The 15,014-nt window shown below is 39.6% G+C and overlaps 1 protein-coding gene across 3 annotated transcripts in view; it reads right to left on the bottom strand.

Annotated features, from left to right (window-relative positions):
* The window catches only part of sick (sickie), a 127,015-nt gene that overhangs the window by 93,213 nt on the left and 18,788 nt on the right, over positions 1–15,014 (bottom strand). For all 3 annotated transcript variants that reach the window (XM_018020140.2, XM_018020142.2, XM_018020141.2), the window contains exon 4: positions 2,057–2,226. In XM_018020140.2, coding sequence (XP_017875629.2) covers positions 2,057–2,226 — 170 coding nt within the window. The remainder of the gene's footprint in view (positions 1–2,056; positions 2,227–15,014) is intronic.

Raw genomic sequence — 15,014 nt, 5'->3', positions numbered from 1 at the left:
ATAGAAATCGTATGGTAATATTAACTCTCTATGCTCTGAGACCTTTTCAACTCTTAAGTTGTGATCATCAACTATGGTCAAACACCAGTCTTCCCTTATTAATCGATATCGGTGTTTTCCCCAAAGAATGGTGCTTAAATTTCACCACGTGCCTTTACATATTCAGATTTTCAGATTTTATTATTCTCACTATGACAAGTTTTACATTATTGAGATATTCGACAGAATTAAAAAATTCGAAATCGACAAATTGGAACATTTATGAAGTTCCTTACATCAGCCTTCCTTCGTTTACACTATTACATAAGTATTTAAAATATACTTACGTAAACATATATACTTTGAAATAAAACGCAACATCGTTTTCCAGTACTACACTTTCTTTACAATCAAACTGAAATCGAAATCTTTAAAAACAGGTCTTACGTAAAGATTCATATGTTACGATGTTGATCAGAATTTTCATCTCACCCGTTATACAAACCAGAACCATAATACACCCACGTTTGCTATACGGTTTGGGTCGCGCGGAGGGAGTTTAGATGTATACGTGCGGTTATATTGTGTGGCGAGCGTCCACACTCACGAGTGGGCATAATGGAGCATTGTTAATATGTTAATGTCGACCGTTCCTAAAGGTTCCGACGGTTTATGTTTCTCCGTTCCAGCGAGGAATCATTACACGCTCCATTAGACGGCGTACCTTGAAATTCGGCATAGCCACGAATTTTTGTCTTTTTTTTTTAAATATTTTCTATGTTCTCTTATACATGTATAATTCATAAGTTCTACGCTTCTGCACTACCCTTAATTCAAAATCATATTTACATCTTCCAAGTGGATAAAAAATATCATACGTGAAGTTTATAAAATATAATGAAAAGTTTATTGGTTTCCCTTGTTAGGGTAGAAACTGAAAGCGCTAACCATAATAGACCACAATCGATGCTTTGAATGATCAATAAGAATGGAGACCTGAATCCGATAGGAATGAACTTATAATGGCTGTTTCGAAACGCATACGTAAGTAGGTGCATAAAACTCGAGGAAAAAGTGCACGTGGACGGGTAACGAAGATTAATATCGTCCCGTTCGTTTCCCCGAAAGCATACAGCCTCCGCGTGATATCTTTCGCGTGGGACCGCGAGCGTAGGTTTAAAAATAACGACCTTGACAGTCGCGGGGAGTCGCGAATCAAGAAAAAGTCAGCGTAGTTCCTTGGTGTTTCGCGAGCGCCGGGAGCAATTAACCGCGGGACCCCGCACGCGTATAATTAAAATATCTGAAACCCGCGGTTATATTTCTGCAATGCACCAACCCGTGCGCGATATGGATATACGTACTACGTACAAGGTATAATGTTCTCGGTCTGTTGATGGTGTTGGTACGCGTACAGCTTGATTAACGCGGACGTTAATGAGCACGGCACCGCGTCAGGTCGTTCATCTGACGGGACGTCGGTATCGATTCGAACTCGTGAAGAATAAAAGTACGACGAGTTCTTAAATGCTCGGACATTTTTCGATACCGAATAATCGAAAGATTTATTCGCCGCGACGCGTGTTAGTCAGTACGTTATTAACGAAAACCGTATTTTTATAACAGGAATTACATTAAAATTTTCTTCTATAAAGCATCTTATAAAGCGTCCATTGCATTATAACTTGATTCTTATCAATAAGTCTGATCACGCTTATTCATAGATATAAAATATTTCTCAATTAGTACTGAATGAGCTCAGAGAATTAAAAACAATCTTGTTAGGTAAAATGTAAACTAGTAAGTAAATTAATTGTAGCCCACGTGTCAGACTACATTTAAAAGAAATGAAATTAATGAACTGAGTGTACTTGTTTTCCTTCTTAATATCGCACGTGTCGTCGTTAAGTACAAAATCTGTAACCAACGATCGCTAGCTTATCTTGGATCGGAACAAAGTTATCTGCAGCATATGCAGAGAGAATTCGGTTTGCTCGCGGTGGATACGAAAGCGAGCGGTTCGCACGTTGTCTGCGGTGTCAGTAGTCGGTAAGAAGGAACCTGCATCGAGACCTACCTTGGCATGTCTTGCAGCTGCTTGGCTCTCTGCTTGTATCGTGAGAGGGCGAAGAGAAGGGCAAGGACCGGCCAGAGGGTTGATCCTGCTGCCAGTTCGCTAGGGTTCACGGATCCCACGTCTGCTCCGAGAGCCCGGAGCGCTCCTACGCAGAGGCTGACGTTCTCGACCTGCGCAACACAAGTAAAAACCCCATGATCGATCACGCCTTCAACTGATGCGCATTATTTGTTTCTATTCTACAAATTGATCAAAAACTTTCTTCTCTTCATCCGACTGGCCTTTCGACCGAACCCAAAGGAGGAAGTGTTCAGTAACATGATTTAGGTCGAAAGCGCGTTACATAACGCGCGCTTTTATCTCATTCTTTTTCCGGCTAATAGAACACGTGCGTCTCTTATAATTCTATTTCTTAAAGAAACAAAGTATATGACTTTAAGGAACACTTTGAAAAACAATCTTTTATTTTTCAATCAAAATGTTTTATTCAAGAACAGTATGTATCTTCCAAGTACAATGAATCTTAAGATGTTTAGACCGCGAACATGCTCGGTATTATAAGCGTATAAGAGAAGACGAGGAAACAGGAAGGCGTAAGAAAAACGTCTTGGGCATTGTCCGTAGGTAGTCGGCACTTGCCCCTCGAGTCTCGAAGGGAGGAATAGTCCAGAATTCGAGACACGGCGGACGTATTGAGGTGACTGGTGCACGACGGCGTACATAGTTCCGAGGTAACAACGTGACACAGTAGGTAGGTACATAGGTTGTAGCCGTGGTATAGGTGTACATAAAGGACGCGGTACCGTGATGTACATATACGACAGAACATTCTGCGAAACGTGACCGCCGTGACCATGGCTACCTTGTGCTAGCACGCGTGCCGGCGTGCCTCTTTTGTTTCCATTGTTCTTAAGAGCCACGGCGGCTACGGCTTTTACCCAGAAAACAAACCGTGGCTGCGCTGCACACGCTGCACTCGCCGTGGTGCACACGGGGTGGTGAGAGGTACACGGTAGAAAGAGATGACTCACCCGACAATACCCCGGTTGCCCACGCGTAGGTAACAGCTAGATCGCCTCTGTGTTCGTTTCTGTTATGTACCGTGTACGTGTGTGCACGGCTCTGATGGGGCGGCCTAGTAGCCGGACGACAGGGAAACGGAATCGAAGAAAACCGAGAAAACGCGCGATGGAGGTAATCGACAGGACGGAAACCTATTTTTCCGCTTCCTAAACGCTTTTAACGTCACCGGAATTTCATATTTGCAACATGCTATTAATACAGTCGATGATTCATGAGCTGGTTTAAAATTAATATAACTTTTATAGTCGTAAATCCCTGAAGTTAGTTTCCTTTTCAGAAGAACACTCACTACCTAAATATCTCAAGATATAGGACGAGCCTCGAGCGCGCAGTAGAATGAGTCCGTCTATGTAAGACCGAAAACGGAAAGCATTTGCGTGATCTGTTTGCCATAAGTCATAGATGATGTAATCTTCGCTTTGTATTTTACTTCAAAGAAAAAGATGAATGAAAAAGTTCGTGCTGAACATTAATAATGCTTAAGTATTGTTCCCACGTGGTAAAATGTACATTGTCATATGCGGTTAACGAAAATATTATCACGTAATAAATGATTCCGAAAAATCTAACAGCTGATTAGTTTCGTCCATTAATCATTAGGCCACGAAAGAAATCCGACGACGGTGATACGGTGGTCCGTGATCCTAAACAACCCATTGAAACTCGTTTTGGAGTAACGCGCATTCCTTGAACCTTTATCAGGGTCCATTAACGCGGGCCGCGCTTTAAAACGAAATCTCGGTCGAAAATAAGACGCGACGCAATAAAAGGTTGCGAGCTTTTGACGCGTACTTTTGTGAAAGCACGGCTGCGTCAATGTACGAGCTGCAATGGGACACATTGAAACACTTTCTCTCTCTCTCTCTCTCTCCCCCTTTATTCCGCGTTCTCTCTGCAAGTACTCACACGGGTTATCCGCACGAGATGACAGCCGTAAATGGCGATGGCGCTTTTTAATGCGTTTGTCTGTCTACTCTGCCGGCTCCGATTCTCCCCCCGCGAACGCGTACCTACGCGAGTCTCGAACCGCGAAAAAGAGGACCTTGCTCTTAAGGGAGACATTGTGCTTCCTAATAAAGGGTCGAAGGTGCACCCAACAGGTTGCTCTATTCTTGGCGACGGTCGCCAAATATTTTGTACAAATTCTTTAGATTCTTTACACTGCCTCCTCTTTTGTATCTCTACATATGTACAATAGAACCGACGTTCTATTGCAGTACTTCTACTGATATACAATGGAGTAAATAAATTATTTTCCTCATGAATATAATAATCAGATAAGAGGATCTTGACACTCCTATTCTATCAACGGATGATGGTCGAATCATGATTGACTCCATCCAAAAATTCTGATCGAACAATGATTATACGTATTGGCTAAGATCGTCCAATTAACCGGATTGAATCCGTTGGATGCGATCGATAAATCGAAGGAGGTACGCGACCTTCGAATCCTACGAACGCGTATATGTGTGTATCGGACCGGGTTTTGTAATTCAGAAATCGTGCTCGAGGAAGGAGAACGGTCGGAGTACCAAAGATGGCAAGCGATGTCTTCTTATGGTAACGTCTTCGCCTCTCTACGGCTACACAGCGAGAAAACGAAAAAGAAGAAGCGTAAAGAAACATCTCCCGAGTCTGTCTCTCTTCGACTTTCAATTTCGTATCACACCGCACGCCGATCTCTTGTTTACTCGCTTTCAATCTCGACTCTTTATAACAAAAACATATTCCAATTGGAAATTGTCAAAATCTAAGAGAGAAAGAAATAAGAAGAACCTTCTTCCTTGGTTCATACTAAAAGATTCATTGCTAAAGTATGAGACTTGATTGATAGATTGTTTCATTCACGTATTAGCATACAGTATCGAGCATATAATTTAACTATGGAAGGGTTATCATAGATAGCCAATCTTGACTTATCTCCAAGGAACTCATTACATATTTCATATATGGTTGTACCAGCACACTTGCACGTTCGCTCGTGTACAAGACAAAAGTCGAAGGGAAGGATTGCGCAAGAAAACGACAAGAGCGAGTGTTGATATCTGGAACTGGTATTGGCGGCACTGGCGCTTCGGAAATCGAAACTCGTAGAGAAACTATTTCATCTGTTCAGTCTTTCTCCATCTTTTCTTTCATCTGCTCTACGCGTCTCGCGGAGACGTGAGCGGAATCTGCGATACGACAAGAAGCGGTAACTCCAGATAGATAAAAAGTCAGATTCACACAATCGTTTACGAAGTCGCATCGCACTGGACAAGAAGTCGCACGGGCAGATCGGTTTTCACCATCCCTCCTAGATACTTGCAATTGCAAATTGATAAGACCGGCGTTCCCACGATTACCGCGGCCTTAACGAGTTATATAGAAATACGAACAGGATATACAGCACCGTGTGGCAAAGTCCACCACCGACAGCTAAAACGAAACCGATTGAAGAAAGAAAACGACCACCGCGATTAACCATACCACCCGCTTTTTGTGCGAATCTGTCCGAAAGGCTCAACTTGAAATCATTATTAATAACCGAGCAGGATTGATAAGTTTCATGTTCTCGTTGAATGTTATTAGAAGATTAATACAGTTTCTCATTAAATCTCGTCTGATCAAACTGCTTATTGATGTTAAAGGACGCATTTATCACAGGTGTACGCGTGGAAGGTGTCTTGATCTTTATCGAACGTTCAAAGGAACTGCGTATTGATAGCTGTTCATTACTTACTTGTATATTCGCGTTATCATTTTAATGGATCCGTTTGACTGTCAATTTCACCGCTGACAAGTAGATAGTACCGTTAAACTGAAGCTCTCCGTTGACCAGTGGGCAAAAAGGAAACATCGCCAGCATGTGTACAATTTATAAAGCAAATCGTCGTATGAGAGGTATCTCAACATGCAAAAGTCACTTGTTACTTTTCGTAGTATTAACCACTAATACTCGATGCGATTACCTTTCGAATCAGTCAAGTATTTTTAATCAAGCTATAAATCATTTAGAGACTCTGCGCGCCCCGGAGCGAGACACGATTATTCACTAACTTACGTACGTCATTTTGAATTAACGGTACTCGCAAATGGAAAAACTGATTTTATGACCGCGGTGTATACTTTATATCACATGCAGGTACAAGGAGCAATGATTTATTAAATTATTGCGACTCGTCCAGTAAAATAAATCAATTGCCTATGTTTATACATTTTTCTGATTCGTAGTCGAATTTTTTAAATATACTCTATAGTTTTAAATCATGAAACGTAACGTTATTATTTTATTGAGTCCGTAAACGGGAACTGGATCGACGATGCGCAGGGAGTTCCCTATTCCTAATCTCGGTCCTATATGGTACGAGAAGTCGATAGACCGATTATTTTTAGAGACGGCTCGTGCCTTCGGGGCTTTTCCCTGTTAAGACAGTCATCGCATTTATCTGTCGAATATAGACCGGCTTTTCTTGTCACGGGCCATGTGCTTTTTCAAGTCTGCCGTTGCGCAGACCTTGTTTCATAATTATCGTGAGAGCGAGAGGTTCTAAAAAGCGGAAAGAGGAAATGCGAAAAACAATCTTACTGCACACGCTCGTGCGTATAAAAATAAGTCAAATTTCGAAATCAACGAAATAACAAAATTTGTTTCTTATAAATGAAAGTACGATCGACAGAAGAATTCAATATCTAAATACTAGAAGATACATACTTTTAACAATTAAACGTCAATAAGAAGTAAGTAAAATTTTTGATAATATTTCACGTCTCACGAATTGTTAATTCTTTTCAACGGTAAGAATTTCTTTACCAATTGAGAGGGATCCGAAGTAAAGGAATGTATTTAAAAGACGGAAAAGCGATAATTACGTCGTAACCAACGCCGGGTGTTGCTGAGTTGGAATTCAGGTTGAGTTTCCTCGAAGTCTCTGCCAGGCGGCTATACGCGAGTTGCATTCGTGCAACGAGGAGATTCCTGACGAGTCTAACCCGATTTCCCTCAGACAATGCTTTTGAACAATTTAATATAGCGTTAAGTGCTCGACACTTACCGATGATAATTTACCAAACGATTATCGTTAAGAATTATCTTAATCTCTGGTAACAATTACTGGCACGGAGAATTTAATTGCCTTCGTTTATTGGTTCGACAGACTAATTGGAGAGTTCTCATCGTCTCACGATCAAATCGTGAGAAGAATTTGATAATCACGTGGCATTGCAAATCATTAAGAACATTCTATACGTGACCCTGAATGCCTGGCATCGTTCGGTTTCCTTGAAATACTTTCAATGCGAAATGTGATTACCAGACTGACAAGCAAAAAATTATTACTTAGGAAAAATTGGAAATTAGTTCTGTTATAAGATGACTGCAAAAATCTATTCTCCGATTCACTGGATGCTGTTTTTCATATTTTTAGTTTCTCATACTCAAATAAAGTAAGAACTCAATCCTGTAAATATTTTCGTATTGCATCCGTTATGCGTTACGTGCATCGAATTTTTTCTATAAATGCTTAAAATCAGTAAATGACATATAGATAAACTAAAGATACAATTGGGTGTAGTCATACAGAACGGTGAACCGCATAACATATTTAATGATACTTGCGGTTGTATTAATCTCGTAATAAAAAAGAATCGAGGTAAGAAACGTAAGTACAAAGTACGAGTTTCGCAAGCATAGGTTTATGTTGCATCAATACGTGTAACTGACACGAAAAACCGAGAAAACGTAACAACAACGGAATTATCATTATTTGTTGATAATCACAATCCTTCATGATGAATTTTGTTAATCATAATCATAAATAAGTCAAAGAAACCAATTTTTTATGATTGATACCTTTTCCTGAATAATTCAATTTTCCACAATTTTTATTATGTGCGTCAATGAGTTTTAGCTTCTTGACACAGTTTATTCAATGAGGACAAAGAAAATCAATCTACGGGACGGCGGCATAGTTGAGGCGTGTTTAATCGTCCGAACGACCGGAAGAATTCACAGAATGTGCATAACGGTGACGGCGAAATCTGCAGAAAAAAAATGGGCGATACACGGTTCTGAAAAAAGAATATCGAGCGGCAGGGAATAATCGCCTTGGACCCGATTGGGCCTTGTTCAACGGCTCACGTTACTTCATCAGGTTTTGCTGGAGCAACCGTGCGAATTCAATTCGCCTTGACTACCTAAATGGTACCAAGAAAAATAGTACACAGAACTTCGCGGATTAGAAAGTTGAACTTGTAAAATATTGCACAATCAAGTGAAAATGATCATACAATGTAAATCCAGTCTCGTTCTATCTTATATTGTCGGAAAGTCATATTTACAGGAATTTGGAAATTTTTATTCTATAACTTTAAAGTGATGTACACATTCTTAAAAAGAAATGTTTCTCACATAAATACTGCGTTATGCTTCACGTAGATAGAAAGTTTCGTTAAACGATAAAAAAATCAACGCGTGTAAAATACGGAAAGTATGCAACAGCAAGTATAATTCTATCGCTACTGAAGCTGCTGAAATAGTAACGACAAGGAATCGCGATGCGATAATGAAATTGTTGTGATACATTTGATCATTCACCAGTATGGTTTACATATATTATCCTACCCTGTTAACGTGCGGTTGCACACGTATGACTACAGACAAGCCCGAAACCGCTTGTTTCGCATGAGATATGCAAACGCACTGTGCGCTCACGTACGATTGTTCGCACAACAGAATTACGCAATCGGCCGTTGAATCATATTGAATGCGTTTCAAGCAGATTAAACTTTCACATTTCCATTAATGAAAAATGAAAAATTGCCTACCGCGAGATACGCGTAGATACCGTCCCTTTGCATAAAACTGTCATATTCAATCATCGTTAGCAGCGTGAACCCGTTTTCGTTTATGAGTAAAAATGGTAAACGTGCAATTGTTAGTTAGTTTATCATTTTGCCATTGTGAAACCATAATAGCATTTTTACATGTTAAACAATTATAATCGAATGCTTTAATAAATATTGTGCGAATTTATAGTTAGAAGAATAAAATTCATTTATTTATTTTGTTACTTCTAAAGTTTAGAGTTTATTCCATCATTCGTGTAAAGAATACTGTAGGAGATAATGTGCAGTACTCATTACAGTAATAACCAGTTCTGAACCGAGGCTTCCTCATCGAGTATAACGTTACATGAAACATATACACTTGCATTACTACATTATCATAATAATTTCAACCTGGTCTCAATAGGACAATGAATTTTGTACATTCATCTGACGCAACTTTGACTTTCACTCAACTTTCTGAACGCGCACATAAGTACGTTGCATTATGTACGTATTAGCGTAACCTGCGAAGAGCTATAAAACCGCTCTTTCATTGTGCTTCTCGTAGGCAGTAAAAAATTATTACCATACCACGAATTTGTCGCCTTAATGAGTTACATTAAGCGGCTTTGCGAACAGGCTCGCCGCCCGGTAGTTTTTCTTTTTCGTGTTCCCTCGTTTCTTATGCGAATTTCAGCTCACGCTTGCCTCGATAAGATTTTACAGAGTGGAACAAGGAGGGAACGGACGAATACGGGATGAGGGATGGAAAGAGGTGCGTAACGGGACCGAAAATGGTGATGTATACGCGATCCGAGCAACGATTATGCGGTATCTCGATTGATTGGACCGATCGTTAAGTGCGCGAACGAAACGGTACCTAACGAATTGCATACATGTTATAATAAACTTTTAAATAACATGAAAGAATTCGTTTCTACGTAATTAATCTAATCGCAACTTTATATCAATATTAAGCTGTTGAAAAATGTTTTCAATTCTAACTGAAATAAAAAACGCAGGAAATCGTTGGGGTACGTAATTTATGACCACCACACAAATACTCCCATTAGCTCTCTTTGTTTTTTCCATTTACTTTTCAAATTAAAAACAGTATTTCAACCGGATAGTCCAGGATATAAATATCAACGTGGTATTTTTTCGAGTTTCATTACAACTGTTACGGGCGCGAACAATATATGTATTATACTCAATGAACAAGAGGGAACAGTGCGAACACGTGTTAACGAGATACTAATTCGTTCGTAACGCGAATGCAGCGGTGGATTTCGTTGAAAATGCAAGGGAAGAGAAAGAGGGAACGCGATTCGTAATGCTGCACGTGGCCGTAATTTCGCGTACAGTCTGTAAAAGCGTGCTGACGATATTTTTGAGAGAAAATGCTTACGTAATGAGGCATAAGCTGTGATAATATAAAAATACACTGTCTTCATCACGTGTTTAAAACCTCTTGGACTCGGTTGCATTTATCCAAGAACAGAAACCGAAACATCGTATCACGCACTTATCTCAATGCCAGACTCTTAATTTCAATACTGATGATCAAGTTTCATGGAAAATATTCATAATGGACGTACATAAATCGGTTGTATTTACGAAAGTGTGTCACGCTTGATCTTTTAAATTCTGCAGAGTTTCCAATCGTAATTTTCAGTCAAATCAGCCATGGCACATTTTTGGGAAAACGAACTATCAAATTAATTGTATTTCAAAACGTATCATATTTTGTAAAGCCATACTTGAGCTAATAGAAAAATTCATTCATGTTAGGAAGATCATATATGCTTCACTTCATAAATAATAGAGTATATTAATTTTTGAGAAGGTACTATAAATTTTTGTGCATAGACTGTACGCGCGCACAAGTGTATGTGTGAAGTACCGAGTGCTCGATGAGCCATAGCCTGACTAATTGCACTCGAGCCTGGAGGTTCCTGGCCGCGCGCGATCCGACGAAAAATTTGCAACCGACCTACCCAACAAATTTCAATGAAATCGCACCACGCCCACCCACGAACACGGTCATTGTTCAAGCTGTTACGCGGTCTGTGTTCACGCGACCCATGAAAACGTTCAACCTGTAGAAATAATGCGCAGTGAATAACGTTTAACCGTGCTTTCATTGATCTCTCCCTCTCTTTTATCCTCGATCACTGTAGTATAAGTGTCTTGTGCCGTGCCTATTGTCACTTTTATTCGATACCGAACGTTGGCTTCCTTCACAATCAGCAACAACTTTACGTTGTTGTATTCATCGTTCTGTGGAGCGTATGTATTCATTGATCACCATTGTAAAGAATTTGGTGCGTTTATAATTGATGTGAATTCTGTTTGTACCAAGACAAGATTTAACGCGGGAATTTTTAATTCTGTGGGAATCTCATCTAACAGATATCGCGAAACAAATTTGTTTCCCTATTTGTAGAGCTACCGCATGTAAATCTAGCATGAAAAGTGTGGCATTCATTCCAGTAATGAATGTATCTTTTCTAAAATCCATGAAACTACATTCCGTCACGTTCGCATGTACAACGTTCACGCGAAAGTCCTAGCGTTTTTGAATTTTAAGGTTTTTTCCACAAACAAATTTTATCACAGTTTTACATTTCCCTTTTTTCATGATTGAAGTACAATTTAGATCGTGACACACAATATTAAATGATCGATAATATTTAAATGAAAATTAAATGTTCACCACGTGTATATTTAAATATCCAGATTTACGATTAATATGCCTGAGCATAAGTGCATATGATATAAGATTAAAAAAGCTGATTTCCATGTGATTGTTTTTTCAGCATCGTTCGCTCCGAGGCATGAGCCTTTCCCGCTCGAAAATGCCGGAAGCGCTGGAATTCGTTTCAATGCGACCGGGATTTCTGAAGGCCGCGGTTTTTGCAACATAAATGTGTGAAACCGCAATCCAACCGAGTAAAAGTTGGCGCCTTCTTCTTTTCGAACATAAATTCAACTCCTCTTTTTCCATTTTATCTTTTTTAAATAATCCGTGTTTGTATAAGCGCGATTCTAATCAGTGATTAACGGATAATAATTAATATTCGTAATTAGCGAACGGCTAATTTCATCGACTGATTGAATCTGCAATAATCCACGACGATTAATTATTTCGATTCAGTTTATGATTTAGAATTTAATCATTTTAATTGATTGGGATTAGGACAATATTCCATTTTAAAGAGGGTTAAGTTATAAAAACAGAGAATGTTGTGTAAGCTGGTGTCAATAACTGGCGGCGATAAGCATACGTATGTACCAGGCAAGTACACGCGATCGGCGTCTCTCTACAGTCGGAATACCTTTTAAAACGAACATAAAATAAATTACATAACTACACAGAGTGTCGTTCAAGTCGGTCGTCCACGTATAAGTTAATCTGCCGTACGCGCTTCCCATCGAAGGACTCGCATTCCTGTTGCACTTATATGACCTTATATAACCGATCCTACTTCCGTCGTTCCAAGGATTTAATGCAGCAGAAAAGTCGGAAGGGAATTCCATCCCTACTTAATGATACATTTCGTTGTATCCTTCTTATCGTGTTGTTGAATCCCTTTAATCTCCTATTGGACGTTCTTAATTTGACGATTTAAAAGAATATGCTTGAAGCGTAACGAAAAGAATTGAGCTGTTAATTTTCTTCCCTCTCTTCTATAAAAAAGAAGACAGAGTTGACAAGAGTCGTTTTTGTTATGGGCCCTTCAATTGATAAATTGCAGACTGAAATAACTTTCGTTTCTCTTTCTCCAGCAGTATATGTCTCGTGCACTAAATTAATCTCACACGATTACTATACACATAACGTGCCTTTGAATTGGCTACGTTAAACTGTCAGCACGATCGCTATTGGTTTAATTACTTATACGAAATTTATTTTATATTCACCGCCTGACATATTTATTCCATTTTTCTAGTAAAAAAAATTACCCCATCAAAAACTTGTTAGAAAATATTGTATTGCGATTTTTCGATTCCCGGATATCTTATCGAGTCTCATTTCTAGCTCTCTTAAATAATAAGTATCGTAAAAATTATTGTACGATCTCAACGTATATTAATGATTGCCATTTCTAGGAATACCAATTATTTACAACGTCATAAGCAAGTCTTTCCTGTCAAGAATGGAATGTTTCTACTTCACAGTACGGATTCTCTTACACAAGTTAATCTCTCCAGTACAGAACATTGAGAGATTTAAATTGAAATTACAGTCTCGACGGAGCTAATTATTTCTATCACGAGTGGAATTAAAATTGTGCGAGCGACTCAATGACGCGGAGCACGCACTTTCTTGACAGTCAACCACTACGCATGCGATTATGTCAGATCTGCGGTTGAGGCAAAGACAGTGAACTTTATTAAGCGCAACGTCATATATATATGCTAATAAAAATAATCATTCTGTTCAATGCATTAATTGTAACCAACGTCTCGTTTAAAAATTTAAATGTAATTAAATAAGGAATGATTTACCTCCTACCGATGAACAGACGTGACTCCGCCGTGTTTCATTTTTCTTGGATTTCGCATCGCGACGACAATAGAAACATTTACGGAGATCGAAGACTATTTCGAAACCGGTGAATCAGCCTCGTATAATTTTCAAACGACAAGAGTTTCAGAATTTACGAACGCGAACTGTCCAAACAATCCCATCGGAAATATCGTTGACGTTGACTAACCGCGGGTTTCGTGATTGTCCAGAATCCCGATTCCTTCATCCGCAGGGTCAGTCGAAATTTTCTTCGATCGCGAAGACGACTGCGAGCGAATCTTGTTAAATCGTAACCACAAAGGGCATTCGTCGTCGCAGTGGTCGCGACCGATTCATTGTCGCTTCACCGCGAGAGCGAAAATATTGCTTCGAGTGACCATGCCTATTTATAAACCTTCTTAAGGAGATTCTTGAACGTTTCGCTTGCCCCTCTATCCCTCTCTTTTCAGGCAATAAACCCTCCTTCTTCTGGGACAGCGAAATCGTGGACCCTTAAACAGAGTTCCTCCTCGTCGTGAGATCGAGCAAAGGGCCGAGGGAGGACCGACTCGAATCGCAAAGAAACGATCGATCGTCGTATCGTTTTCAACGTATCCTTTACATCGCTAACGCCTCACCGAATCTCGATTATATTTTTCTTATGGCTCTCCGTTTTCCATTGCACTTTCGCCTGTCTTCGATTGGTATCGCAACGTCTGATTCTATTGATTTTATGCGTTTCTCGCATTACTTCAGGACTTCTCATTCGAATTCGCTTTAATTCGTTTCTGCTTCCGTTCAATTCCGAGCCTTGAGAAATGCTACCGCAGGGGCATCGTGTGTTTACCGGCACTGGCGCGAAAATATAACTCAGGAAACTGTTGCAGCATCCACAGTAGTAACAGACCACTCGTGAAGCACTACTTGATGATAGATAGAGACCACATACACAAAACACATTCACCAAACCGATCTAAAGTGTGTTTTTGCTATTTTCATTCTGTTATCAAATACCACAAATCGTTTTAGACACTTTCTAACAATAAATAACTTGATCATAAATTTTTACTGTTTACGACTTTTCGATAACAATGATTTTTTTATGATTACACAAGAATAAAATTATTCTAATTGAATTCTCTGATTATGAGCAACACTATAAAGAAAATTTCACCGTCTAACATAATTCGAAGAATGCGTGCAAACGACAAAATTTTTATACAGTTTTTCACTCAATTTTTATTCGATACATGTTTCCCGGGAAAGTTCAAAGCGCGATCGACACAGCATCCACGCTACCGGATCACTCGTGAGACACTAAGCGACGAGAGACAGAGAACACGCTGACACGAGGTAGAGGTAAGCTACACCGCAATTGGTCGGGTCGGTAGACGAAAGAGAACACGTCGACAGGATGCAACGAAAGAAAGAGACGGCGGATAAAAGTGGACAGGGTGGGAAGTAGAAATGAGCAGGTAGTGGGAGTCAGTGTAGTAGCCTGGTTGCGTATACACCTACACGCGAGAGCCTTAAAAGCAGGTATCCACGTGG

The sequence above is a fragment of the Ceratina calcarata genome, unplaced genomic scaffold, assembly GCF_001652005.2.
Source record: "Ceratina calcarata isolate Rehan_Ccalc_2016 unplaced genomic scaffold, ASM165200v1 scaffold218, whole genome shotgun sequence".
Taxonomy (NCBI): domain Eukaryota; kingdom Metazoa; phylum Arthropoda; class Insecta; order Hymenoptera; family Apidae; genus Ceratina; species Ceratina calcarata.
Note: the sequence above shows the minus strand (reverse complement) of the source record. Positions and strands in the feature narration are given on the sequence as shown.